The sequence below is a fragment of the Delphinapterus leucas genome, chromosome 17, assembly GCF_059928025.1.
Source record: "Delphinapterus leucas isolate spDelLeu-1000000601 "Yukka" chromosome 17, BTC_Dleu_Yukka2, whole genome shotgun sequence".
Taxonomy (NCBI): Eukaryota; Metazoa; Chordata; class Mammalia; order Artiodactyla; family Monodontidae; genus Delphinapterus; species Delphinapterus leucas.
In genome coordinates, this window is record NC_143145.1 from 2,857,119 (window position 1) to 2,881,298 (window position 24,180).

The window sequence follows — 24,180 nt, forward strand, 5'->3', positions numbered from 1 at the left end:
AACTCTTTTTTTTAGAATCTTAGATTTTATAGGTATATAATCAGCAAAAAAAAAGAAGAGTTTTAACTTTTTTCTCTAATCTATGCAGTTCTTTCCTGTTCTCATATTCACAGGCACCTTGAAGATCATGTTTAAAAACGGGTGGTAGAGGATATCCCTATCTTGTTTTAGGTTTTAATTTATCAGTTAAAAGTGTGTCGGGCTTCCCTGGTGGCGCAGTGGTTGAGAGTCCGCCTGCCGATGCAGGGGACACGGGTTCGTGCCCCGGTGCGGGAAGATCCCACATGCCGCGGAGCGGCTGGGCCCGTGAGCCATGGCCGCTGAGCCTGTGTGTCCGGAGCCTGTGCTCCGCAACGGGAGAGGCCACAACAGTGAGAGGCCCACATACCGCAAAAAAAAAGCGTGTCATCATTCAGGATAATTTTTGATGTTGGGTTTTAGTAATGTATCTTTTAAAAGAAATATATTTATTTATTTGGTTGTGTGGGGTCTTAGTTGCAGCACATGGGCTCCTTAGTTGCAGCATGCGTGTGGGATCTAGTTTCCTGACCAGGGATCGAACCTGGGCCCCCTGCATTGGGGGTGCAGAGTGTTATCCACTGCGCCACCAGTAAAGTCCCTTTAGTAAAGTATCTTTCATGTTTTTAAATTATGCCTTTCTTTGCTTAGCATTTTTATTAGGAGTGGCTACTAAATTTAACTGAAGGCTTTTTCAGCCCTAATGATATGATCCTGGTTTTTTCTCTTCTAATTTGTTATCAGTGTATATTATCTTCTAATTTGTTATCAGTGTATATTATCTTCTAATTTGTTATCAGTGTGTAGTATCTTCTAATTTGTTATCAGTGTATATTATCTTCTAATTTGTTATCAGTGTATAGTATCTTCTAATTTGTTATCAGTGTATAGTATCTTCTAATTTAATTTGTTATTAGTGTATATTATCTTGATTAGATGTGCTGATATTGAGCCATTTAATAGCTCTACTGGTTATGCTATATTATTCTTTTGAAATAGTGATTTATTGTATTTGCTAATATATAGAATTTTTGCAACTATTTATAAGTGAAATCAATCTAGTCTTTTCTTTTTATATTAGCTCTATGAGGACATGATATTAGAAGTTACACTAATTTTATCAGGCGAATTAGGGGGCTTTTCATCATTTTGTGGCCTGAAATATTTTAAGTCAAGGTAGAGTTGTGTGTTCTGTGAAGGCGGATAGAATCAATCTATGTAACCACATGGTGCCTTTTTCAATGGTGGGTGTTTAACCATTTTTTCAACCTCTCCAGTAGTAATAGATCTATTCAGGTTTTCCAGTTCTTGTGTCAGTTTTGGTAATTCATACTGTTAGCGTCTCATCTGCTTTTCTACATTTTTAAATTGTTGCCATGGAGTTGCATCTCGTGATACCCTTACGATCTTTCCAGTAACTTTATTTCTATATCCTTTCTCAGTCCTAAGCTTGTCTGTTTGGATTTGTCTCTTCTTTTCAGATTTGCAAAGGATTTATTTCAGCTGCTTTTGAAGGACAGGCTTAGCGGGTAGGGTTATAGCATTAATCTATCTGTCTTCATTAATTTCAGTATTTATCTTCACAGATTTCCATTTCCTAATATCTTTCGCTTATTTTTATTCTTTTCTTCTGCTGTTCCCTTTAAGTACGTCTTTAAAATTTATTCTTTTTATGTGGCCGACCTTGAGGGATAATGTCAGAATGAGGCAGAAAAACAGTGGGTTAAGAGAAGGAATAAAAAATAAGTTAAATACAATAATTTCCATAACTCAACTTTCTTTTTGTGCTTTGGAAATTTTTTTAAATTGTAAGATGCCAGTAATGGGAATATTTTAATATAACCATTTACTGAAACTAATTGAGATATTTCTCATTTCATGTGTCGCCACTGACTTAATGATATTTGGTTCCCAGTGTGTTAGGAGGAGCCTCAGGCCTCCTCTGTGACAGTGTATGTACCTTGTGCCAGCAGCTCAAACATCAGACTAGCATCGCCCTCGGTGATGTCCTTTTCCAAAATGGTGAGCGACTCATAGTGACATTCCAAAGACAGGCAAGTGTAATATTCCCTGAATTACACCTAAGTTGCATTCCTGGAAAATTCCATGCAGAGCATACTTTGTGTTTTAAAATAGATGTGGGTTCTAGAATCAGATTTTTCACCAGCATGAATAAATACCAGGATATTTGAAAGCCATTCAGGACACAAGACAGTTTTTCACCATGTGGGAATTTCCTGCACATTATATGGCCTCTCACAGCCCTGGTCCTCATTCATGTTCCTCGTTCTTTGGTCAGCTGAAAACAACCCCCAGGGAATGGCCCTGCCCCAGTGAGACCAGAGCACATCCCATCAAGACGAGGTCCTGGTGGGGAATTAGGTCAGAGAGGCAGGCAGAGGTCAGATCATGTGGGTGTTTGATTCCTTTGGGCTAGCTTTGTACCGTTTTTACAGGGGACTTAATAGGACCAGATTTACATTTTAAAATACCTCCCTGGCTTCCGGGGGCTGTCTGTGTAGAGGACGAACACAGATGAAGGGACACTGGCTGGGAAACAATTGCAGGATGAATTCTGAGCACCGTGCAAGACAGTGGCTTGTACTGGAGTGGTGGCCGTGGGGATGGAGGGAAAATGCATGGATTCTGGGTGTTGGGAGCTGGGCTGGATGTGGGGTAAGGGAAGGAGGGGAGTCAGTAATCATGCCTTCATATTTCCACTCAGGAACCAGGTTGAATGGTGATGCTTTTGTAGAAGTGAGGAAGACTAGAGGGGGAAGGTGTTTTGAGCGGGGGGCGGGGGGGTCCCTGTGACTGTGCTGGGTGTGCGGTCAGTCTCTCTCCAGTGTCCACGCGAGGATGTCACGTAGGGAGTGGGATACTTGAGTCTGAGCTCAGGACTGGAGATGGTACTTGTGCCACAGGACTGGCTGGTGTTCGCTGGGCAGGCCATGCACAGCTGGTGAGAAGGACGGGGCCCAGCACAGACCCCTGTAGCACCTGAACGTTTGTGGGTTGAGTAGGGGAGAAGCCAGGAAATGGAAAGAGAGCCAGGGAGGGAGGAGGAAAGCCCATGAGGGCAGAGGCCACAGAGGCCAAGAGAAGGCCAGGCGTGGGGGCCGTGCTGTGTGCTGCCCAGGGGATGGAGGACTGCCCGTGGGCGTCCGTGCGGGGGGCCTGACAGCAGTGCCTGAGAGCAGTGCTGCAGAGACGCTTCCCTGCGAAGGGGCGCGGGGTAGGAGTCCCCTTCTGAACCGTAATTCCGGCTCAGTCCCAGTGGCATTATCTGTGCTGAGTGGGGCACTTGGCAGGGAGGGGCTGATAACTGTGATGTTCTAAGAGAAAGAGGTCCTAACTAGGCCGATTGTTTTGGATAAACCTGTAGGAATCGTCTCACGCGAACCGGTCGTTGTCATGAAATGGTAGAGGATGAAAGATGGATGGGCATGTTTTGTCTGCATAAGAAAAAAGAGTTTACTCCTCTTGGGAAAATCAACAGTGTCTCTCTTGGCCTGTCTGTGTGGGAAGGGCCCTTTGGATACCCAGCGTCTCCCTAGCACTGTTACACTCTGGAACTTCAGAACGTTTCAGAGACTTGTTCTAGCTCAGGGTGCATTGGGAGTGGGAACAGGTCCCTCTCTCTGTGAGAAGTGGAGCAGAATGTTCCCTTAGGCCAAGAATTTCACATGGTTCCCCCCAGGCCAGAGGGTGAGTCAGGTCGGGGACTCCCTTCTTCCTTTCTCTGTCACGTGTCGTGTGCGACTGGTGACCACTTGTGCAGCTCCTGAGGATGGAGTGCCCCTCGGCCGTCAGGAGCACAGAGAGCAGACACATCCCTGACCGTGAAGTGAGCAGGTGGCCCTAGCAGGTCCATGACTGCTCCTCAGAGGGAGAATGGGCCCCAGGCAACATGGACAGTTGGTTTCCTCAGACATCCCGTGTAGGGAGGTGTCCTCAGGAGGATGAGGTGGGCTTGGGGCCGTGAGGACTGCACAGAATAGCTCACGTGAGTCTTGCATCTGTGGTCCAGAGCGTTTGCCTTTTCTTCCCAAAGCCCACACACCTGGCCGACTTCAATCAAGTGCAGACCATTCAGTATTCAAACAGCGAAGACAAGGACAGGAAGGGGACACTGCAGCTGAAGATTGCAGGAGCGCCTGAGGTAAGGAGGGCTCACGTGCGTCACGATGGGAAGACGAAAATAAAGTGCTGTTGTAGAAATGATGATTGTTTCTGGTTGCAGGTGAAGTATTCATGGGTCATCAGAATCACAGCTTTCTCTAATATAATAAGCGTTACATTACGAATAATAATGATTAAATGCCCTCAAGAATAGAAAACAGGTTTAAAAATTAATGGAGCCTTATTGTGGAGATGCTGGAAGATTATCATGAATTACCAAGAAAATCAGCCTCTTCGAATTATATAAATTCTGTAAACTATGTTACAGTGTTATTTCCCAGACTGTGCAGTATGTGACATTCTCTGGGGGGTAATAATTAGGAAAATAACCGCGGCAGCGGCTGGTACTTTGTGCCACATATGTCCCCACTGTCCGACACTTAACACAGAAGCCAAGGGCAACACACGGCATCCTCAGAACCCAGCGGAAGAGGCACTTTGAGATACTTTGGTTACCCCCAGTCTGTAGATGAGGGAACCAAGCACAGGATGGTGGCCACGGTCCTAGTAGGTGGTAGACATGGAGTTCATCCCAGACAGTCTGGACCCGGAGCCTCTTCTTAATCAGCACGTGGTGTGGAAAGTAAAGGCAGGCCTGGCACGAGATATGAACATTTGGCAAACACTGCATAAGGTGACCTTTCTGAAAGACGGGCAGAGAATACTCACATACCGAAGAGTCTGCACCACCTGGCGGCACACGCAGGCTTACTCGTGGGTGAAGCCCGTTCTGGGGGCTCACCTGGCCCCACTCGCACACCTGGGCTCTGCTCTGCTGCGGCCCCTGCGGGGATGGTTTGTTTTTGGTGCTCCTCACGCTTTCTTGCTCCTGCTGCCTTGGGATCGCGGCATTTCTAGGCTCCAGGCAGTGGATTCTCAGAACTAAACAAATGATGCCATGAAATACTGAAACCGTATTGCAAATTGAACTTTCCTGAAAATATCTCAGTAATTTCTTGTTTGCACCATGATTTTCAGGCTGTCCTCCTTTCTGTTTGCTACCCTCAAATAATATTTAGGATACTGCAGGTGAGATAAGTTGTCCCTTTGGAAGGAGGTTATGTAGACTACATGAGTTAGGACATACTTGTGTTTGAAAGTAAGATACAGCTTTGATGATCTCCTGGATAACATTTAATGATAGGTTTTAAGGAAATTTATCATAATTGCATGTTTAACTTGAAAAGTGTGGTTTCTAAGCTCTGGAGCAGAACATGCTGTGCATGCTCAAAATAATGAAATTCCACTAATTTTCTTTAATGTCAGAAGAATTACGATGATGGTTGATAAAAATTTACTCCACATTTGTCTAGTTTCTAAAATAAGCTCTACTTTAGCTTACTAATTTTCTAAATTCTTTTCTTAATTAGAGCGTGCCTAAGGGACCAGACGTTCTGAAAGGAAGTGGTTTTTTCACCTCTTTTTGTTCTAGAAAGGGAGTCTCGGTTTAAGTGATTTTTCTTTTTTTGCCTGGGTTTGCCTTCTGTCACATATTCTAGGAATAACATCCTTAAATATCAAACTTCCTTTTTCACTCAAACCTTATGACAGATCTTGTTTCGCTCCCACTCTGTGTTCAAGTGTATCTAGAGATCTGATGTCATAGTGCAGCTGTCCCTTTGATTACTGGAAAGAACAATAACGGCTCTCTCTGGGTCTTCTCCCCTGTCCAGCCTCTGACGGTGACAGCACCGTCCCTGACCATTGCCGAGAACATGGCCGACCTGATAGATGGGTACTGCCGGCTGGTGCACGGGGCCACGCAGTCTTTCATCATCAGGCCTCAGAAAGGTGAGCTCTCCTTCTGTTCCAGCGCTCCCTCTGAATCGTTAGCTGAGCTCGCCCCACAGCCTGTAGTCCTTTTAGATTGCTCTGTGAAAGTGAAGAGTGGATGAATAATTCAGCCCAGTGGATCTGTATTCTTGCTTTTCTAGGGAAGTGATCCAGCTCACAGCCTAAGAGCTGGGTTTGGACAGAGCTTAAAGGAAACATTGTGTTTGGACCCTTTTGTTTTGAGCAACATACTTAATGTATTTTCTAGGTTACCATTAGCATTTTTAAATAAACTTTTGGGATTATGTTCTGGGTCGTTTTTTTTTAAAGTCCCTTGTAACTCATGATAAATAAAGTCTCTTTCCTATTTTTTCCCATAGATCTCAAAAGCTTAGAGTAGTAGTTCTAAGCATGATGTGATGAACCTTAGAAACACGACTGTGTCTCTTTAGTCTTTCACAAGGCAGTAAGATGGGGTGTTTCAGAGGATGTGGATTTCTGAAATAAAGCAGGAAAAAACTGGACTTTGGAATTGTATTGACCTGTGGGTTCAAATCACGAGTGCATGCCGTCTGCAAAGTACTTAACTTTCTGTGCCTCAGTTCCGTCCCACAAGACACGAAGAGTGGTCCCTGTCTTGTGTAGTCGTGGGGGGACGGCCTCGTGTGTAGGTGGCTTGGGGCCGTGCTGGCACGTACAGCATCAGAAACTTCAGTGTTGCTGTCGTTGTAACGCTGCTGCTAGTTTCAGTGTGATCTTGACACACTGGATGAGCCTTGGCTTGGAGATTCCTCGTCCATAACGGAAGAATGGTACCTACTTTATAGAGTGGTAGGGGGGTCCACAGTAGTCCCCGTCAAGCAGGCAGCCGGCTCTGTGGCAGGTGGACACAGGATCCCTGCCAGCACTCCCCTCTGTGGGTAGGGCGATCCCTGGAGGGAGTTGGGGACGATTGAGCGGTGAGCGAATGGGGAAGCGTATGTGGAGACACACAAGGGAAGCAGATGACAAAGCCCTGAGCTCCAAGTGTAGACACAGCAGAGGGCCCTGCCTGCCCAGCAGTCGAGTTCTCTGTGCTGACAGCAGGTGGAGGGCGTTGAGGGCGGGTGTAAAGCAGAGGCATCATTGGAAGCTTTGTTTAAAAGTTAGTGTCAGGGTGTTGTGCTCTGAAAACGGTATCTATAAAGCCATGAACCAAAAGGCCAATAAGTGCATGGATTCCAGGATGTGGCTAATCTAGCAAAAATGTTTTCCCACTATGATCAGATTAATAAAGCCTCTTCATTTATTTTTTTCCTAAAATATAGTGTGTATTCATCATAGCTTTTTTTATGTAATGAAGTTGCTTTTAGAAATATCTGAAGGCTACTCTCAGTTAAAATCTTTGCATCCATGAGCTTTGAGTTTTCGTATGGTGCTTTACGTGGGGATATGCACCTTGCAAACATTATTATTGTGCTTTAAGTGGGGATATGCGCCTTGCAAACATTGTTTAAATGTTTGGGGACAGTTGTTTCATATAAAGATAGTATTCTGTGAAAAGTGTTAAATGTGCCATATCGCCTGTCTTCTTTTTAGTGAATAATTTTTTAATTTCATCCTGATTTACCAAAATGTTCTTCATTAATTTGTTGGTACACAAAAAAATAACATTCAGACATTAGGCATTAAATGTTTGAAGCTTTAACATCTTCCTGTGTTGGTTTTTAATTGGCTTTTTTTCCCCTCTAGGGAGAAACATTTTGATATCAAATCTCATGAAATGAGATGCATTAAATTCTTCGTTCATATGAAAACAGCATAAATGAAAATGCTTCTCATAAAAACCTAGTAGGGCATTGGTTGTTACCAATTTTATGTTGTCTTTATAGAATTCATTATTGAGTCTGATAATTTATTTACTTTATTCTAAATCACAGCATATGTACTTACTACATGACTGTTTTATGATACCTAAAGTGAGTTTATATTGCCTAATTGAAATAATATTTTAAGTCAGATGTTTTAATGGATTATAGTCAGAAATACATGGACAAGAGCACATGTGCATTTTTTAATTTAGTTTTTTTTTAAATTTCAAATAAATGTGAAACATGTTTCCACACTCTAATGTACCATTTTCCTGGTATGTACTTTAAGTAACAATTATGTACGTACCCATTTGTCCTCTCTAGACTATAAACTGCTTAATGGTAAGGAGCATGTACACGTTTGCGAGTGTTAACAGTTATAGTGACGTGTAAGTTCTACACCTGAGGTCTGATGTGCCCAGATGCACTTTGTTAACTCTGTGATCCACCATAATTGCTTTGAAGTTAGAAAGTGCTTTTAAATGTGGTATCATTGGGGCAGAAAACTAAGAGTCACAAGTCCGATGCCCTGAACCAGGTTCCAGCAGAGTCGCTGTGTGACCTTGGCCCTTATCGTGGGGCGTTATCTGACCTTTCCTTTACTTGCAAGAAAGCTCAGTAGCAATTTTTCAATCTTAGTAAAATTCTCCTCAGAGGAAAGAATTGTGCGAATCAGGGTCATAATTTCATCGTTCTCAAGGAGGGTTTCTGTACGGAGGATGATGGTAAATACTGCACATTGTGAGGGTGGGGCTGCTCCTAAGCCTGACCCAAAACCCAGAAGGCACGGAGAGCAAATCCGTAGAGTTCATCAGTACATAAGTATGAAAGCGCTTCTACTAGTAAAAGAAATGCTTTTTAAAGCCGTGACACAGAAGGGGAAACATCTGTAATACATACAATAAAGAATTAAAATCTCTTATTTTTCAAGTGTTCTTCTAGCTCATTGAATAAGAGGGTAAAAATGGGCACCTGTAGAAGAACGGACATACACTGTCCGGTAAGCTTATGGACACAGACAGTGACAGGTAGCATTCTGTGTCTGTTAACCTGTTGTTAGATGGGTGGAAAGACCGTGATACCCATTCTTGGTGGGGCTGTTGCGAGGTGCCCTCCACACTCCACTGTGTCGGCGTGAGTTGGGACAGTGCTTTCGGTTGCTCCTGGCACTGCCGGCCCCTCCTGGAAACAGCCGCGCAGGACCACTGATGCGGCGCCCCTGCTGCACTGTCTTCGGTAGCACAAAATGTGGAACGACCCCGGTGTCTACGGGGGTGGAGCTAGTAGCTAATAAATAAGGGAGTGTGAGATGCCGTGCAGCTGTTTTAAAAGACGAGCTGGCCCTATTTCCGTGCTGAAACCTACATGCACGTGTGTGTGTATAGCCAAACCTGTGTGTGTTTATAAGCATACGAGGAGTCTGGTAGTCTGGAAAGTTAAATGTGGACAGTGAATACCCCTACGGAAGGTGGAATTGTATGTGAAGGTGGGGGGGGCTTCAACTTGTCTACTTTTTTTTGTCTACATTATAGACCTTTATGATTTAGATTTGTTACAGTGAATCTGTATTGATTATTTAATTAAAAAACAATAAAAACTTTTATTCAAAAATTAAAAGCCTCAGTTCTAAAAATGAAAATAAAAATGTGGTTTAATACAAAGATGCATCCTTAATCCTAAGGAATTTATGCTGAGAAATAAGAGACCACGTGAATGCCATGAGAAAGCATATGTTACTCATTCAACTTATAAATTTAAAGCAGTGTCAAAAGTTAGCTCCTAGCATTGGGCATTTTAGTTGGTGAGCACTTGGGGATTTTTATAATGCTGCTGCTTATCGCATCTGTTGCCATTTCTCTCAATGTTCTGCTACGTTCTTGTTTCCTGAAAATTGACTCTTACGCTCCTTCAGTTGTTAATCGCCTCATTTTCAGCCTTCTTCCTACTGCTGCCCAGCTTCTTATAAAGTCTCTATTAACCAAATAGTTCATAATCTGGTTCCTTTTTCTCTCCAAGGAAGTAGAAATTTCAACAGAGAGAGTGAAACAGCTAGAAATCACACTGACATGTCATTTGAAAGCCCATATGGTTGACAGTATTGAGTGTGGGTAAGGTGGCGGTGGTAGCATCCATGGGGTAATAAACTAATGATAGGATTTTCCAGTTATTCTAAGTTTGGTCTTCATGGTATAACGTGGTTATTTTGCTTGAAATTTGGATGTCAGAAAGTCATAGTGAGGAAATTTGGATGCAGTTTCTGCAGTGTATTGGGTATTATGCAGTGGCTGTGAGTGCCAGGTCCTCTGCCAGTGTGGGGGGTGGCCTGTGGGCGGGTCAAGTCTGACCTGCTAAGTCGTCTGATACGTGGGAAGCGCTCTGCTAATGCAGCAGAAGCACAGGAAGGCCATCCAGAGCCACTTGGGGTGTTCCAGGAAGGGCTCCTTAGAGGAGGTTGAGCTTGAATTGAGCTTTGAAAGATTGAGGGATGATGCTTCCACCAGAAGGAAGAGAATCTTTCAAGAGATGGAATGTGTGAAGGCATCATGCTGTGTTCAGGGCCATACGGGACCGGGACCGGGGATAGGAGGAGGGACAGGAGACCTGGACAAGGGTAATCCGTGGCCTGGGGAGCGAGGGGACTGGTGGGATGGGTTTACCACCAGATTCATCCAGATAAAAGAGATTAAACCAGGGGGCTCCATGCTTCCTGGTTCACTAATGAAGGGGAGGGAGCACATCTCCCCAGCCACTGAGCAGAGCTTCCCTGTGATGCGCTGGCCAGAGCCCAGCCGTGACGGGGGAGTCTGCCACCGTCATGGGGGCCTCAGCACCTCCCGAAGTCGAGTCCACAGGACACTTCAGGCCACGCCTCTGAGGCTGCTGCTGGGCCCCTTGGCTGCCCCTGTTCCTCCAGGAACACAACCTGTGGGTTTGTTTCCTTTGGATTTCTGTGTGTCCTGCACAGGTTTGTTTTTTGTTTTTTAAAGAAGATGTTGGGGGTAGGAGTTTATTAATTTATTTATTTTTGCTGTGTTGAGTCTTCGTTTCTGTGTGAGGGCTTTCTCTAGTTGTGGCAAGCGGGGGCCACTCTTCGTCGCGGTGCGTGGACCTCTCACTATCGCGGCCTCTCTTGTTGCGGAGCACAGTCCTGCACAGGTTTTGGTGTTGCCGCAGGACGTTCAGTCTTTGGTAAAGAATGTTGGCTTTGATTATGAGAACATCTTCATCTTCTAGAGTCTCCTGGGAAGAATATCTTTCATCAGTTTATCCCTTAGCATTTGGTTTTGATTGGCAATACCTTTTATATAGTCTGCACCTGCAGACAGTGTATATTTGTCATAAATACTAAAAATAAAGCCATGGAAACCTAAGATAGATAGGCAGTATACCAACTTCATTTTAAAGGGTTATTGCTAAAATTCTGAAATAAGACTCATCTTCTTTCTCTGATTTCTATACATAATCTTTTCAAAAGGAAAGAAGGAATCTCATCTCTCTCTTTCTGTTTTTTTCCCCAGAAGGTGAACGGGCTTTGCCGTCGATACCAAAGTAAGTACTGCTTTGTGTGTCTTGTGATTCCTGTGCATTAGAAACTGGGAGGAACTCACTGTGCTTTATTATCCATTTGCCTGAGTAATCAAATTTCTACGTATATGATTAGGAAACTAGAAAACAAATGTTTCCAGAAAGAAATCAAATCAATTTTAAATCATGTAGTTAGGTTTAATCAAAAGTGTACAATGAATTTTCCCTTTAAGTTCAGCAGGGAGCTCGAGAATAGCAGTGAGATCGTATGAGGGAGGTCTGTTGTCAAACAGTCACTTTATAGTCAGTGACAATATTTATAAGAACCTGAAAATAGATACCATTCTGGCTATTTTACAAGTGAGAAAATTAAAGATATGTAATTTATGTTAATTTTTAAATTTGTTTATGTCATGAATTTCATAGTAGATGTTTCAATCTGTACAAGGAAAAGAATGCCAAAGCTTCTCTGTTCTCAGCCATTGTGCTAGGAATTGGGGACCAAATGAAAATTACAATCTGGACATTCAGATATACAGGTAAATAAACAATTACAGCTGCGTGCTGAGCACTCAGAGAGAGATTTGAAGAGAATCCAAGGCACCTGCAGAGAATACAGCACCTGAGAGGCCACTGCATATAGGGACAGAGAGGGTGGAACCTGGGCGTCACCTCTGTTCTGTCACTCTCTCTCTATCACCGGTCTGCCGCCAATTCCTTCCTTTCTGCTTCCTAACTATCAGATCCATCCACTTGACATTCCCGCCATCCCTCCCCGGTTCTTAGCTGTTATCACCTGTCTGGGCTCCTGCAGTAGACTCCTGTGTTGAGGTCCCTAAGACTGCCCCATTCAGTGATTCTCTAGAAAGAACTCCCAGGACTCAGCACGTAACCGTACTCTCAGCTGTGATGTATGGCTGCCAGGGAACGCAGAGCAAAACTGGCCAGGCCGAGAGCAGTGGCATGAAGTCCCGAGGGAGCCAGGGGCAGGCTCCCAAGAGCCCTCTCTCAGGGACTCAGGTAGGGCGCACCTGATCCTCGGGAATGAGGTGTGATGCCGTGGAGTGTTGTCTACCAGGGAAGCTAGTTAGAGACTCGGTGCCCCAGCTTTTATGGGGGCCTGGTCACGTATGCACACTTTGCTTGGCGTGTACCCAAATTGCAGACTCCCAGAAGGAAGGCAAGAGTTCAGCATGAACCATATTACTTGTACAAACAGTGTAAGGACAGTGAACCACACTTACTAGTTAGGGGTTGGTGGGAGCCCTCCTCAACACCAGCCAAGGGCCCACCTCAAAGGACAGCAGTCTCAGGTCTTCTGGGTTCCCATTTTCCTGCACACCTCCTACCCATCTTTGCCTGTCCCATGTTGCCTACCGTCCCATCCATTCTCTACAACAGCAGAAGGGACTTTTCCTCTCGAACCCCTCGCATGACCGCTGCTGCTCTTAGATTCAGGCCCACATCCTTCAGCCAGCCGGCGGGAGGCTGCACGACGGTTCCTGCTGGCTCTTCCGGCCTCACCTCCCGTTCCTCGTGCTCACTCTTCGTTCACACTGAACTGCCTTCAGTTCCTGGAGTCCTTCCTTCCCTCCGGCCTTGTCCTCAGCAGGGGCCTGCTCAAATCTTATCCTGCATCCCTGCCTCTGGAAACCTCCCACCACCCCAGTCCCAGGAGCAGCCCTGTGTGTTTTCCTGTAACTTATCTCACATTAAACAGTTACCTCTCTGCTGCTCACACCCTGTGGCCTCGTTGACGGCCAGGGTCACATGACGTGGTAGACCCGACACTGGGCCGTATCTGGCACACAGGAGGTACACAGTAGCTGGGCAGGCGAGTGGAGGGATGGGCAAGACCAGCTTTCTCTTAGCTTTTAGGCCTTGTGTTTCACAAACTCAACAATATTTAATAGATATTTGTTAATGTCCCATTTCAGGCAAGGAACTAACGCTCAGAGTATCTTCAATTGTGGAAAGTCTTAAGAGATGACTTTGAGGATCAAAACACACTGGAATCATAACACAGATAAAAAAGTCAGGAAGAAGGGAGTCGGTTAGAAGTGCTAACAAATCCTAGAAAAACTGAACAAATAAAGCAAACTTTAAAAGAGCAGAATTTCCACAAATCATAGAGCAGCAGACCTGTTATTGCCACTGATCAGAGAGGTGCAGGTATCCCTGCAGTTGTAAGTTGGTTTGAAGTAGCATCCCAGCCCGCAGCCAAGGAAGACCCTGGTGTCCTATCAACAGGATACAGAGGCAGGTGATGCAACCTGCTTATTATGAATGTGTGCACCTGGGACCTCCTGAGAAATGTAGTTCAGAGATGGTGAGAATAGGTCGTGGAGCTGCAATAGAAGAGGAACTGGTGATTTGTTAGAAAACAACTTTGGTTAAACTTTTATAATAAAGATACCATTTCACATATTTAGAGAATTCCATAAAAGGAACTCAGGGCTATGGCTTTGTGCTGTAACCCTTAGTTATAGAGGTTATGTAGTTGCATATTGAATATTTCTAGTTCTCAATGGGGATATACTATTTTAAGCTCCCGTATTACCTAATATAAATTCTATATACTAGGAAAAATTCTTATTTAGTACTTCTAGAGTAAAGGCTTATGTAGCAGGAAAAGTTTTCTTTTATAAAAAGAGCAAAGTGACTTTGACATCTAAAGACTATAGGGTTCTGGGCTTCCCTGGTGGCACAGTGGTTAAGAATCCGCCTGCCAATGCAGGCGACACGGGTTGGAGCCGCGGTCCGGGAAGATCCCCCATGCTGCGGAACACCTAAGCCCATGCGCCACAACTACTGAGCGTGTGCTCTAGAGCCCACGAGCCACAACTACTGAGCCCACGTGCCACAACTACTGAAGCCCACACACCTAGAGCCCGTGCTCCACAATAAAAGAAGCCACCACAATGAGAAGCCTGTGCACCGCAGCAAAGAGTAGCCCCTGCTCACCGCAACTAGAGAAAGCCGTGCACAGCAACGAAAAACCAAAGCAGCCAAAAATAGATAGATTTAAAAATAAATAAATTAATTAAAGAAATGCAACAAAAATTTTTTAAAAAATAAATAAAGACTATAGGGTTCCTTTTTTCTCTGTTTTACGCTTTTCCAAAAATTTTAAACTGAACCGTACTTGGATTTTTTTAAAACGTCACTGAAACCTTTGGCCAAAATGTTATTTTATGTGGGTGTGTATGTAAAACACTAACGTTGTCGAGCCGTTTCATGAAACAAATAACCGGATGCGTTAAGCTTACCTTGTTTCAGTCTGTAAATAATAACAATATATGTACATGTGCTGTCTGCTCTTGGACATGCTCGAAATTGAAGCAGGGCTAGTCGTGTAACAGTGTTTCACATTCGCATCTCAGTCCCAGGCATCGTTCCCTCTGTGGTATAACTTCGGCCACTCCCTTGCAGTCCAGCATCTAAATTAAAGTTAATCTAAGCCACGTACACCACATTCAGTCATGTTATAGTTCAGCGTTCCTTCACTTCTCTGTCTTAATTTCTGGTCTTTAAAACATTAAAGCAGTCTGGTGACTTTAAGGGCCTCAGGTGGTAGAATCCAGTGTTTTACAAAATCACCGCTCTAGACTGTGCAGTCTCCCTGGGAAATGGCACAGTCGTCCTGATTCTGGGCAGCTCATGGTTTGAATGAATGCTGGCGGTGTGGTCTGAAGAGCATGGCACTCACGGCTTTGCACCTCTGTTCCAGGCTGGCCAACAGCGAGAAGCAGGGCGTTCGGACCCACGCTGTCTCTGTGTCAGGTAAGAGGCCACACGGGCGTCAGGCAGAGGGGCCCACCACGGTGGTAGGAAATCGCCATGTGTTAGACGTCTGCTCATTTTTATTAGGATTACTTCTTTCTAGAATAGCTTACAAAAATTAAACATTGAAATTATTAATAATTTTTAAAATTTGCATAATTTTACCATCATGAAATAGGTTTAAATATAGCTCACTGATTTTTTTAATATGAGACATACGTGTATAATACTAGATTACTCACAGGATTGTATAGAATTCCAAGTTATTTTTCAGTTTTAATTCCATGTTAAATATATTTAGAGGGAAAATTTTTACTTTTGAAACTGCAATTATAACTTATCTTTGTAATGCAGCAGAAATTAACATAATATACTTTGTATATTTATTATTTTTTGAAGTTCAGGAAATGTGAAACTTTTTTAAACAGCTTTTGTCTTTAACAATTAACATAAAACAGTGTTTGAATATTGCTTTTTTAAAAATATAGTTAAGATGTTGACATAGCATTATCTTAACTATTTGCTGGTGTGATGAGTGTGGTGCTTTCCTTGGTATGTTTTCAAAATACATGTGCCTTTTTTCCCCATTTAAAAATGTGAAAAATAGAGGAAAGGTGGGGAAAAAGCAAAAAGCATCTTCTGTGGACCCAGGTGTGGCATCTTAAAATATTGATACATATACTATACGTGTATATTTATACATGTATGTGTATACATGTATATCCATACACACATATATGTTCTTATGTGTGTCACATTTCTAAAATATAGCTTCCTAAAACTCTAGTATCTGACAATCTGACTTAGAAGAAATCTAACTCCTGTTAGTTTAATTTACCTTGAGTTAATTTTTACCTAAAATTTAGTTTTGTGCTTTTGCCTCGTTGATGACTGAATTATTTTCTAGTATTCCAGTGTACAAATAGAATTGCTTATTTTTTTTTTATTGTCCACAAACTTCTCACAGCCCCCTTCTCAAGAAATATCTGTGCTCGTATCCATATGCTTAGCAAAGATGCTCCAGTGATGAACCGCGTGGGGCAGGTGTGTGTGGGCCGGAGCACTGCGGCTCAGGAAACTGATCCCTTCCTGATGGGGGAGAGTGGTGTTAAGGCTGGAGCTGGTACTGCTGGGCAGTGCCAGATGCCCGGCGGGCTGCAGGGTTGCCGGCACACACACCGCCTCCACTGGGCTCTCTGAACCCCCGCGGTGACGCGGGGCCGCTAAGCGCGCTCATGTCCCGTCTGTGGCGGAGCAGGAGGTGGAGCAGGCAGAGAGCAGGCCCTCTGGCGGGGCGGGAGGGGCCACCCCATGCCAGAGCGGCGAGGTGGTGAAGGACCCTGTCAGTCGCTGGGCGTCAAAGGCCGTTCTGTGGCGTGTTCCATGGAAGAGGCGAGATTGAGCCAGCTTTGAGCAATTCATAAGCGCTCTGGCCCTCTCCTTGCCAGACGGGAAGCAGACTTGGGAGTGAGGCCCGGGAGGCACTGGTGGCCCTCACCACCGTGGCTGCCGCACGCGTGCTTCACAGCTGCTCCGCGTGATGCAGAGCTGACGCGCCCTGTTGGGCGCGTCGTGACTCCAGCTAGTGATGAAACACAGCAGGCCTCGCAGAAGCTTCAGGTCTTGTTCCTTCCATTTCCTGGCATCCTCAGAGGAGGTTTTTCAGAGCTGCTCCTCACAGCACCTGCCGGTGTCACCTCTCCCGGCCAACCCCTCCTTTCTGAGTCCGCCTTCCTTGCTTCTCCCTGGTTATCCCTTGGCTGGAAGTTTATGCTTCTGCCCCTTCTCCACAGTAGCTGCCTGATGGCTACCACCTTTACTGAATTTAAATAGGCACTTCCCTGGGCAGGAGCTCCAGGAATGACTCACAGTCCGTCAGAGAAGTTTCGGCCCCTCAGCTCAGCCCCCAGAGGCCTCCCGTGGTCTGTGCACAGCCTGCCTTGCCATCCCTCCCCCACATTGCTCTTCAGCCAAACAAAGTCGGGCGTCCAGCCCTCCGCCCTGCCTCCTTCCCTCTGTCCTTCTGCTTGAGCTGCTCCACCGTCCGGCACGTCCTTTCCATTGTCACTTGTCAAGGTCTTCCGTTCTTTAGAGTCAGTGATGCTGTTTCACGCGTGACCACCGCTTTGGCGGTTCACCGAGACAGGCCGGGAGGGTCTCTCAGCGTCTGTGGCTATTCAGTGACGGGCCTGACTTCTTAGATTCCTGTTGGCCCTTCGTCAGCCCGCCTGTGGCTTGCTCTCTTTGTGGAAGTAGACTCACAGTGTGCTTTATCTGTGTCTTCCACAAAGACTAGAGAAGAACATCTCAGCAGCCTGGCCAGCCAGGAGCTGTGTCTTGCACGTCGCCCATAGGTTATCAAGTTGACACCAAGAAAGCCGGTACTGTTGCTAAACCCCGGGGTTTTTCCTTACCTAGCAGCCTGGAAACCCGGCACCACGTGGGTGTGGCGCTGACACTGAGGGGAGACCACCCCCGCCCCCCACCCCAGACCCTGCAGAGCGCCCCGTCTGTCCCCCACCGCAAGCTGATCTGTCTCCAGGCTGGTGGGCGGTGGCTGAGGCTCAGTCTGTGTGCCGGCCGTGACGACTTGTTTTTCTGTCAGGGTCCATCTCGTTTGGCCCCAGCAAACCCTGCAAGGTGGATACTACTCCAGTTTTACGTTTCCCGTTTTACAGTAATTCTGTCCACAGATACATCTGAGTCCCTGCTGCGTGCCAGGCACTGTTCCAGATGCTGGGGTGCGATAGTGAACAAAGCCAGGCCCTCCCCTTGTGGAGCTGGCGTTCTGTGGAGGAGACAGACGGGCGCTGAGTTAAAATAAAGCAGGCACATGGAGAGCGAGGGGTGGGACTGTTTAAAGCTGGGGTCAAGAGGAGTCTCTCTGAGCAGGTGACTGAACGCACACAGTGCTTGACAGCGAGCGCTGAAGCAGGGACTTGGCAAACCCAGTGGCAGCCAGAGTGGCAGACAGCAGGGCAGGCGAGGTCACACACAGCGAAGAGGGGACGGGTCTCTATTAGGTTCTCAGCGTGCTGTGCACAGCGTTAGGTATTATCTCATTAATCCCTACGACGATCTCACGAGGTCTTTGTCGTCTCCCCATTTCACAGATAGCAGGAAAGAAATTCAGAGAGGTGAACACACTTGTTCAGTGTCACACAACTTGAAAATGATGGAGCTAGGATTGAACTCAGGTCATTATTGTCCTCTAGGCTATATTGCCTTTCAATAACAATGTAAGGAAGGTTACCCCAGGTACAGATGAAGAATCACTTCGGAAGATGGAGAAAGTGGGACTGTCTGATTCCCCTATTTACATTCATAACTGAAAAGTTCTTACCTGATCTTCAAGACTGGCTTCAGATGCCACCACCTCCTAGAAGCCTTCCCTGGCTACTCCAGGACTCTTCTTCCTCGGAGTTCTCTAGCCCACCATATGTCTCACTATTGTGAATAGTCTTTAAATAGATGTAATGATTTTAGAAACCTTCTTGTCCACTAGACCCTGACCCCATCATAGGCAAAGACGTGTTTTATTTGTCGTTTATTGTCTGGGACATAGTGCTTAGTGATTGTCTTTAAATGAATCAGATGCCTGAGCAAGGTATGGAGAGGTGCTGGGGCTTGGAGGAATGCACTCCACGCGCGGAAACAGGAGGAGGAAAGGCAGGGACCCCCCCCCCGCCCCGAGCGAGCAGTGACCTTGAGAGTTGCTGGACTCCTAGACGCTTGCTGTGAGCTGGTCACTGTGAACTGTCCTGGATGCACTCCTAGGTGGTTTTGGGTAAGGGGCATGGAGGCCAGCAAGCAGGAAGAATGGGGGTCTAGATGCCTTCAGACAGTTCTCAGCTCGTGATGACGGGGTACCAGGCCCTCCTTCCAATCTCCTTGTAGGAGGAAATGTAGTTATCAGATCATCTCCAGTAGGGGCACAGTTACAGTTGATGTTGAATACATGCAGAGTTTATCTCTGAAATCTAGACAAAGTTTCTCTATAAAAATAAGTATAAGGTTAACGGACTTACAAAAATATCTAGCAGAACAGTGCATTTCCTTGGGCACATTTCTCTGAGGGCCTAGAGTAATTTTTTTAGCCTAAGTTTTTAGGAAACGTGTAAGCACACGTTCTGGAGCTCAGTTAGAACTATAGTGGAGAGGCCGTTGCTTGTACTACAGACAAGGGGTCTGTAAGTGGTCAGAGAGAGGGGTGCCAGGATCGGGGCAAGGGGGGGAGGCGTGCTTGAGCCACGTTCGTGTGGGTGAAGATACCCCAGGAATATAGGTATTTCTGAGGAAAATCAATGAATAAAGCTGAATTTTAAATATTTCAAAGGTATAAACTTTGGTTTTTGTTTGGTTGGTTTTTGTGTTTCAGGGTTCTGTTTTGTTTTTTAATAACCAGGCCCTTACTCAAGCAGTAGGGCCTTAAGTGTAACAGAAACACAGGTAACGCATGACGGCCACTGCACTGTGCACGTGGCTCTTGTCACACGTCTGGGTTGTAGTAGTGGGATGGAGATCAGAAGACAATTTTCTCTCTTGTGTGTCTGTCATGACAACCAGTGCAATGACCTCTTTCTTTTGTTAGAAATGTTTGGTTTGGTTGCGTCTGCTGAGCCCTTCGTTGATGATCAAATGCACCACTTTGTGATGATACTTTTTCAGTATTTATTATAAATTAAAAAAATTTTTTTTTACTCTATAACAGATTCTTCTGGTTTAGTTAATCATGCAACATCATTCCAGTTGTTTAAGATTACCTTTAGGTTTCTCAAGTTAGTGACTAAAAATTGTTATAAACGAAAATAAACTTAGCAAAATAAATGTTACTTGCATTAAGCTGCTTCATTACAAATTCTAAAGCAGTTACTTTAATTTTGTTTTTGAGATTGAAGTTTCATGTTTTATTTGTTGAAAAGAAAGAGATCATGTCAGCTAATCAGCTTCAACATACATAAATGCAATTCCCAAGCCTCTGAAGTGCAGGGTTTAAAGAAGAGATGACAAGACCAACTCATTCACAAGTACTGAGGGAGGTTCCTTGAATGTCTGGGTAAAGTTGGGTTCTACTGAATACAGGCTGACCACCCAAGTGGCCCCACTCTGGGGGCTTACCGGCCCATTTAGGATGGGTCCGATAGACTGATTTTGGAATATTTTACTCTAAGAGTCAGGATAGTTTAATTGCATTTATTTAAGCATTCTGTTTGTACAGTGAAAATGGGAAGTAACTCTTTCTAGGGAAAACTGTGCATTTCTATTATCAAGCAGTTTCTTTATATATGCAAAAGTAGTTTGTAAACTGTAAAGTTCTATAAAATATAAAGTGGTATATGTATAGTCCATAATAATTATTTGCATTTTTCCCCCTTTTTTTCTCACAGTCTCTGAAACACTAGGTCTGTTATTCATTCATTGCTCTGCCCCTGCTTTGTAAATATAAGTACTGATAGTTATTTACATGTGAATGAGGCTCAGAGATTATGCCAGGCATGTTCACAAGCACTGTCTTGTTTGAACCTCGGGACAGTCTTCCTCATGTTTCCACTTTATAGATGGGCTGAGGTGACGAGGCCTGGCTCACGTAGCTAGCAGTGGCCGAGAGCCTGATGGAAACCCAGATCTGGGCTCCAAACCCATCGCCTTTCCATTAGACCACACTGAGTCATTGGAAAGCTTGAGATGTTCGTGTGTAGAAGGGAGGAGTAGTTTTGGCAGAGTCTGAGTCTGATTTCAGGGTAGTTTTCTCCCATTTATCAGGAATAGCATAGTCCTGACTCATTTCTGACTGTTCTGTTGGAATCCGCAAGTCTGCCCTGTATTGAAGTTCGAAAGAGTTTCTCTTGTCTGGTTTACATCCTAGTTTCACTTTTGATAACGCTGATTTAGAAGGTAGTCTCTGTCTGCGCTGAAAGCTTGATTTAAACGAAAGCTTTTAGAGATTTTTTTTAAGTGCCCTAATAGAGTATTGTCGCCTAGTACATGTGAAGTTAATTTTTGTAAATTATATGCTTTATGAAATGATTTAATCAACTTAATGCTGCTGGTGATTTTTACGTGCACCGAGTCGTACGTATTGGGGGTTTGACATGTTCATAGTACCTGGCTTACTGGAAATTCTTTTAATTCCATCAGCCACGACTAGCGTTCTGTAGTCAGTCTGGCGTTAGGAGAGACGTTCAGCCGTCTCTGACCGGGTAGGGGCAGGGCGGTTGATCGTGTTGCACGTGAACAAGGAAGTGATCATGAAAATACACCATCACCACCACCCCACCACCACCCCCGCCGTGCTACTTCCTTCATCCTAGCCCCCCTTCTCGCACCGTTGTCACAGCATCTGAACTCTCTTTGCCTCTTTGGAGATTTGAGGGTGCTCCTTGATGATGTCCCTCACCTCTCTGGCTTCTAAGGGAGTTAAGAAGAATACTCTGGAGTCACATGGGTGCTGAAGCATCTACGTCATGTGTTGTAGAATAACACCCAAGAAGGACCCGGAGCCAGATGGCTTCCTGTTCCTCACCCTGGAATTGGACTGAACCTCTCAGCTGCAGGCCTGGAGACAGGCAGACACTTGTAGGACCCCCGGGGGGAGTAGCCTGAGACACTTGCAGATGAAAAAGAGCCCGAGTGAGATTGGAGCAGTCATGAGCACAACAGAAATTTAAAGAGGATATTTACTTCTGGAAACTCTTTCCAGGCCACATGGATCCGTCCTCTTAGTCCTATGAACTTGGCGTCCAGACTAGAGCGTGGCCACCCCCTCCTAATAGCCTCCGCATAGCAAGGGGCAGCGCGGCGCTTCCCTCACTATAGCACTTTGAGCAAGGGTGCGTTTTTGTCTGTATGAAAGTGTGCTTCACGATGGCCAGTGTTTGGGTTTATTTAGCTGATGAACCATCTTAATCCTCTTGCTAAACTTATTAACACATTAATAAATAAACTTTAATAATCTTCTTAAAACTTATTACTACAAGAAGCCCAAGTATCATCTTGTTAAACATAAAAACAGATATTGCTAACATCTGAAGACCCAGTTTTCTTTTTTCCCCTTTCACAGAGAAAAATTTTAAAGGAAGGCTTGAAACTTTTAAAATATAAATTCTGGAATTTGACCTCACGGGTTTCTAGTAGCATGTCATGGCTTCATCATATTGTGGAATTTGTTAAAATCAAACTGCATGAGTCAAGATAAAATACATTTGATATTTTTACAAGCAAGAGGCCATGTGAATGGGTGGATATCGTCATGCTTTTGAATTCTTAGCTTTTTAACACTTCGTCATGGGAAGCTCCAGACGCACACAGAAGCAGAGAGAGTAGATTGGGTAGCGATCTTCCAGGCTCATCACCCAGATTCAGCAGCTGAAAACCAGCCACACCTCACCTCTGTCCCCAGCCACACAGACACACACTCCCCACAGATGGTCTCTAGCGCCTTGAAGGCATATTCCTCTGTAAATATTTCTAAAAGATAAAGACTTTTTAAAAACAACATTACTACACTGTAAGAACGTTCACAGTAGTTCCTTAATACCAGCTGTCCGGTCAGTGCTCGGATTCCCTGGTTAAGGCATTTTCACACTTGGTGTCATCCAGTCTGGGGTCAGACAAGCAGGGCTGGGTGAACTTGGCTGTGTCTCCTGTCTCCTCCTGTCTCTGTGCACTGCCGCCCCCCTTCTTTTTTTCTTGATCGCAGTTTATCTGTTGAGGAAATCGTGTCCTGTACGCTGTGCCCCACACTCGGCCTGGCCAAGTGCCGCTCCGTGATGCTGTGTTGAGCGGGTCCCCCTCCAGCCCCTGTATTCCTGACTTACCTACAGCCTGGTCGTTAGGATTGAGAGGAGTTTGGTCGGATTCGGACTCAAAGATTTTGTTTTCACAAGACCACGTATAGGTGCTGTGTAACATCTGGCTGCTGTCTCTGTGACGTTAAGCCGATCCATAGGTTCAGAGAGTCTGTGTTTCACCTCGTGGCTTTGGCAGCTACTGATGTTTGTGCAGGCATTTCATTCGGGGCCACAGCATGGCCACGGGTGGATTCATGTCATCTTCGTTTATTTCGCTGTTATACTTCTTTTTTTTTTTTGGCTGCGTTGGGTCTTTGTTGCTGCGCACGGGCTTTCTCTAGTTGCGGCGAGCAGGGGCCACTCTTCGTTGCGGTGCGCGGGCTTCTCATTGTGGTGGCTTCTCTTGTTGCAGAGCACGGGCTCTAGGCGCATGGGCTTCCGTAGTTGTGGCTTGTGGGCTCAGTAGTTGTGGCTCGCAGGCTCCAGAGCACAGGCCCGGTAGTTGTGGCGCACAGGCTTAGTTGCTCCACGGCATGTGGGATCTTCCCAGACCAGGGCTCGAACCCGTGTCCCCTGCATTGCCGGGTGGATTCTTCACCACTGCGCCACCAGGGAAGCCCCGCTGTTACACTTCTAAAGACAGCCTCCGCTCATCAGCTGTTCGGTTGCCCTGAGAAATGGGTGACTGAGAAGTACGTTTGCCATGCCCTCCCCCTCCCTCTGTCCCCACCAGACCTCCCTGCTGCTCCTTGGCCAGTGTCCCAGGCTCACCTCTGCTCTGGAAAGCTTTTAGCAAACGACTCCTTCCATATTTAGAGGTGCAACCCTACAGGAAAGCACTCCCTGTCCTGCGTCTGCTCTGAGTTTTTTCTCCATGGCACTTACATGTTGATGTACCACACGGTTTACTCACTTAATCATCTTTTCCCCAACCCAGAATGTAAGCTCAACGAGGAAAGAATGGGGGGGGGGGGCTGTTTCAGTGCTGTAGCCCCAGCATGTACACAGTGTGCTGTTAGCTCATGGTAGGTGTTTACAAACATAATTAAAGTAGTCATCTTGGATAAAATAAAGGAAGGGCCCTAACACTTTTTTTAATGGTGTGGATAATATTCTTGTTATTACTCAAAAAAAGTTATGCTATATTTTTTAAAAAGTATTTGCTTTTTAAGTTAATATGAAGAATAGTCATTACCTTAGTTTAGAAATAAGATAAAAAATTGAAAGGTAGGAATAGCTTTGCGCTTTTGGAGCGGTTG

At 45.2% G+C, this 24,180-nt stretch overlaps 1 protein-coding gene across 9 annotated transcripts in view; it reads left to right on the plus strand.

Moving 5' to 3' along the window:
- PTK2 (protein tyrosine kinase 2) overlaps window positions 1–24,180 on the plus strand; it is a 259,877-nt gene that overhangs the window by 148,375 nt on the left and 87,322 nt on the right. For all 9 annotated transcript variants that reach the window (XM_089898671.1, XM_089898669.1, XM_089898670.1 and 6 more), the window contains 4 exons: window positions 4,073–4,180; window positions 5,874–5,991; window positions 11,342–11,372; window positions 15,079–15,131. In XM_089898671.1, the coding sequence (XP_089754797.1) occupies window positions 4,073–4,180; window positions 5,874–5,991; window positions 11,342–11,372; window positions 15,079–15,131 (310 nt within the window). The remainder of the gene's footprint in view (window positions 1–4,072; window positions 4,181–5,873; window positions 5,992–11,341; window positions 11,373–15,078; window positions 15,132–24,180) is intronic.